Genomic DNA, 3,819 nt, shown 5'->3' with positions numbered 1-3,819 from the left:
AAAATAAATAATGCTTTTTCATGAAATGCATGTTCAAGAATATGCTGGCTTGCAACAACGGGCATAAATCATCGAGGTTCGTATCCGACCTCGGCATCAAGATTTGTATCCGATCTCGGTATAGGTATAAAAACTCCTCGTGGTTTGTATCCGACCCGGCATCAAGGTTTGTATCCGACCTCAGCATCAAGATTCGTATCCGATCTCGGCATCAATGCTATCAATTTCGAATAGAGCAGACTCAATATGAATGAGATGATGCAAAATACATATATCAACATAGCTTTCTCTCGCTAATGCTCGTTTCAAAAATCATCTCAATCATATGCATGTAAATAGATTCATGTAAATGGCATAGCAACAAATATCGGCAGTCACCGAGCAACATCAAAATATAATTATGCCATCAATAAAAATATGAGAATCGAATCACATATTCCAAACAATAACATGTAACAAGTAAAATGTGTGATTTTTCTCGGGACTCGAGAATTCAACTTATCTCGAGGTTCAATCTCATTCTTTCCTCGTATGCTCATACCTTCAAATCTCGGTTTTCCGAAATGCTCAACTGCAAAGCTACACAATACGAGCTCATATAAATTTCCATTCGATCAATTATCAATATTTTCAATACAAAATCAAACCAAACCTCGATCGAATTCTCAACAACTTGAATTCTTGCAATTCGAATTCGATAATCTCCGATTCAAATCTGAAATGGATAATATACATGCTCAATATCATCTTAAAGATTTCATTTCAATTCTTAGTTCAATTCAAATACCCAATATCTCATCAAAACTCAAACCGACGGCATCAGGGTTAAAAGTCGGGTATTTCCGAAAATTCTCAACATCACTATTCATTAATATCAACTCAAAATCATCCTCAAACCATCACCAATTTTCGAAATTCATAGCCCCTAAAATCTGTACATTTTTGAAAAATGCTTCAAAAATAAAAAACATGTTCAAACGATGATATTTTCCTCAAATCGTCTTAGATATACCATCTCTATAAACTCAAGAACATGTTTATCAACTCAATTCTCGAATCCAACAACACCCAAAAATTAGAAATTGGTAGAATTTAATCATACTTACGTCAAAACGTAGCTCTCGTCGCAAGAATTTTGAATATGCAAATATATTTGAAATCTACCGGTCGGATGATGTCGGATCGAAAGAACAAAAGCTTGAAGAATTGTCGGCTATGGCTTCTTCTCTCCTTCTCTTCTGGAAATGTAGATGATGATGATAATGATATCCCTTATTAAAACTCATTTAATGAGTTTGTCTAGGTGAAATTGAACTTTAGTCCCTGGAAAATCTTAAAATTTCAATTTAGTCCCTGCTCAATTTTCTAACTTCAATTCAGTCCTTCAATTCATCAATCTCGGAATTTAAATCCAAAATTCCGTAAATTCTCAAATTAAATATTTTTGGGGAATTAAGATTCCTCCCCTCTAATAAAAGATTTCGTCCTCGAAATCTCAGTTACATCTCAATACTTGCAAAATGGACTGAATTACAACTGAAACGAATTTCAAACAAAAAGCTCGGGATATCTCTGTCTCATATCATGCTCTAATTCCCAAGTTGCTTCTTCAACACCATGTCTACTCCATTTTACTTTAACCAACTGAATTGACTTGTTTCTGAGCTGCTTATCTTTTCTGTCAAGAATCTGAACTAGTCGTTCAAAGTATCTCAAGGTTTCATCCAGTTTTGCCTCATCTGGTTGCAGTACATGGGAAGCATCTGGCTGATACTTCCTCAACATAGACACATGAAATACATAATGTATAATATGGCTCAATATATCTCGGTGACAACTTAACCTCTCTTTCCGAATAGAACCATAACCCCCGGAAAGGAGATATCTTCAAAAACACACGGTCATCTTGCTCAAAACTCAAGGGTCTCCGCCTCACATTAGAATATTTGGCATGTTTGTCTTGCGCTGTTTTCATTCTAGACTGAATCAACTTCACGTTATCCGACATATCTCTAATCATGTCGGGCCCAATAACTAGTGCTTCTGAAAGATCATCCCAAAACAATGGAGATGTGCAATTCCTACCATATAAAGCTTCAAATGGAGCCATCTCAATGCTCGCTTGAATAGCTGTTATTATAGGAAAACTCAACAAGTGGAAAAGAGTCCTGCCAGCTAGTACCAAAATCAAGTACCACAGCTCTCAACATATCCTCTAATGTCTGGATAGTCCGTTCTAACTGTCCGTCAGTCTGAGGATGGTACGTTGTACTCAAGTGAAATCGAGTATCAAGAGCTTCCTGCAAACTATGCCAAAAGTGGGAAGTAAATCTTGGGTCTCGATTGGACACAATAGACTTTGGCACCCCGTGCAATCTCACGACATTTTGATGTAAATACTGGCCATTTGATCATGTTGGTATGTCATCTAATAAGAAATAAATCAAGCAGACTTAGTCAGTCTGTAAACAACTACCCAGATTGCGTCGCATCCTCTCAAGGATCTCGGTAGTTTTCGCGACAAAATCCATGGTAATGTGATCCCATTTCCACTCTGGAACTGCCAAACTGTTGTTGTAGGTGAACTCTATCAATGGCAAATGATCCAGCCAGAATAATCCAAAGTCCATTAATGAAGTTCTCAACAGATCTTCCAATGTTCGAATAGTCATTTCAGACTGATCGTCTATCTCTGGGTGAGAAGCAGTACTCAAACTCAGAGTAGTACCCAAAGCTTGCTGAAAGCTACCCCAAAATCGTGAGGTAAATCTCGTATCCCTATCTCCTGAATGTATAATCTTGCCATGTGATCAAAAGTGAACTTGCGGTTATACGGAATTAAATGTGCAGACTTGGACAACCTATCCACCACAACCCAAATAGCATCACGCTGTCTGGAGGTCATTGGCAAGTGGGTGACAAAATCCATCATCTCATTCTCCCACATCCATTCCGGAATCTCTAAACTCTGCATCAGACCTCCTGGTCTTCGATGCTCTGCCTTGACCTGCTGACAAACAATACAACGAGATACGAACTGATACACACTACACTTCATACCTTTTCACCAGAATCAGGTACAAAGATCCTTATACATCTTGGAACTTTCTGGGTGCACGACGAATCTATTACGATGTGTGATGAGTGAATTTCGTATGCATTATATTGTGACATTTTAAGTATATTTTGCATGCATTTGTGATATGTTTTAGTGTATTTTGTGTCATTTCGTGCATTGTTTCTACAAGTTATTCCCCTTGGTTTATTTACAGAAAATAGCAGAAATTCGGGATTTTTCTCAAGGAAGAGAAGTTGCTTCGTTTGGAGATGCACTGCACAGTTAAGAACTAGAGTAGCGATGCTCCAAGCTGGGAAGAAAGAAATTTCTACACTTGAAGTCACGTAGCCGCGTTTGGAAGCTAGAAGAGCAACTGCTGCACAATGAACCAGCAAACCATGAGCAATGAAGGATGAAATAAGGCTGCAGCTGCACATGGTGAAGGCGCAGACGCGCAAACGATATGCGCATGAGTTTAGCGCAATCGTGCATGCTTTGCGCTGAAGAGGAAAAGAAGGAAGTGCGATTGCGCTTCTTAGTTGTGCAATCGTGCAAGGAAGTTGTGTGTGAGTTTTTCTTGAAGCAGACAATCACTCGCTTGAGCGAGACTTGTGCTCGCTCGAGCGAGCCAGACAGGAAAAATAATTCTCGGAACAGAGTCATGCTCGCTCGAGCGAGACCTGTGCCCACTCGAGCAAGCCGCGCGATCAAATTTTTAAAATTGGAAACTCTTGCTCGAGAAGGATATTATCTTTTGGGGA

At 38.9% G+C, this 3,819-nt stretch overlaps 1 protein-coding gene across 1 annotated transcript; it reads right to left on the bottom strand.

The window, feature by feature from the left end:
- Window positions 1–1,548: 1,548 nt before the first annotated feature.
- Window positions 1,549–2,672, bottom strand: LOC140889936 (uncharacterized). The gene is made up of 3 exons (XM_073297682.1): window positions 2,477–2,672; window positions 1,844–2,130; window positions 1,549–1,773 (listed from the first exon to the last, which is right to left on the bottom strand). The coding sequence occupies exons 1-3, from the start codon at window positions 2,670–2,672 to the stop codon at window positions 1,549–1,551; spliced, it is 708 nt and encodes a 235-aa protein (XP_073153783.1).
- Window positions 2,673–3,819: the final 1,147 nt, after the last annotated feature.

Source organism: Henckelia pumila, chromosome 3 (assembly GCF_033568475.1).
Source record: "Henckelia pumila isolate YLH828 chromosome 3, ASM3356847v2, whole genome shotgun sequence".
Lineage (NCBI taxonomy): Eukaryota > Viridiplantae > Streptophyta > Magnoliopsida > Lamiales > Gesneriaceae > Henckelia > Henckelia pumila.
This window is presented reverse-complemented; position numbering and strand designations above follow the sequence as displayed.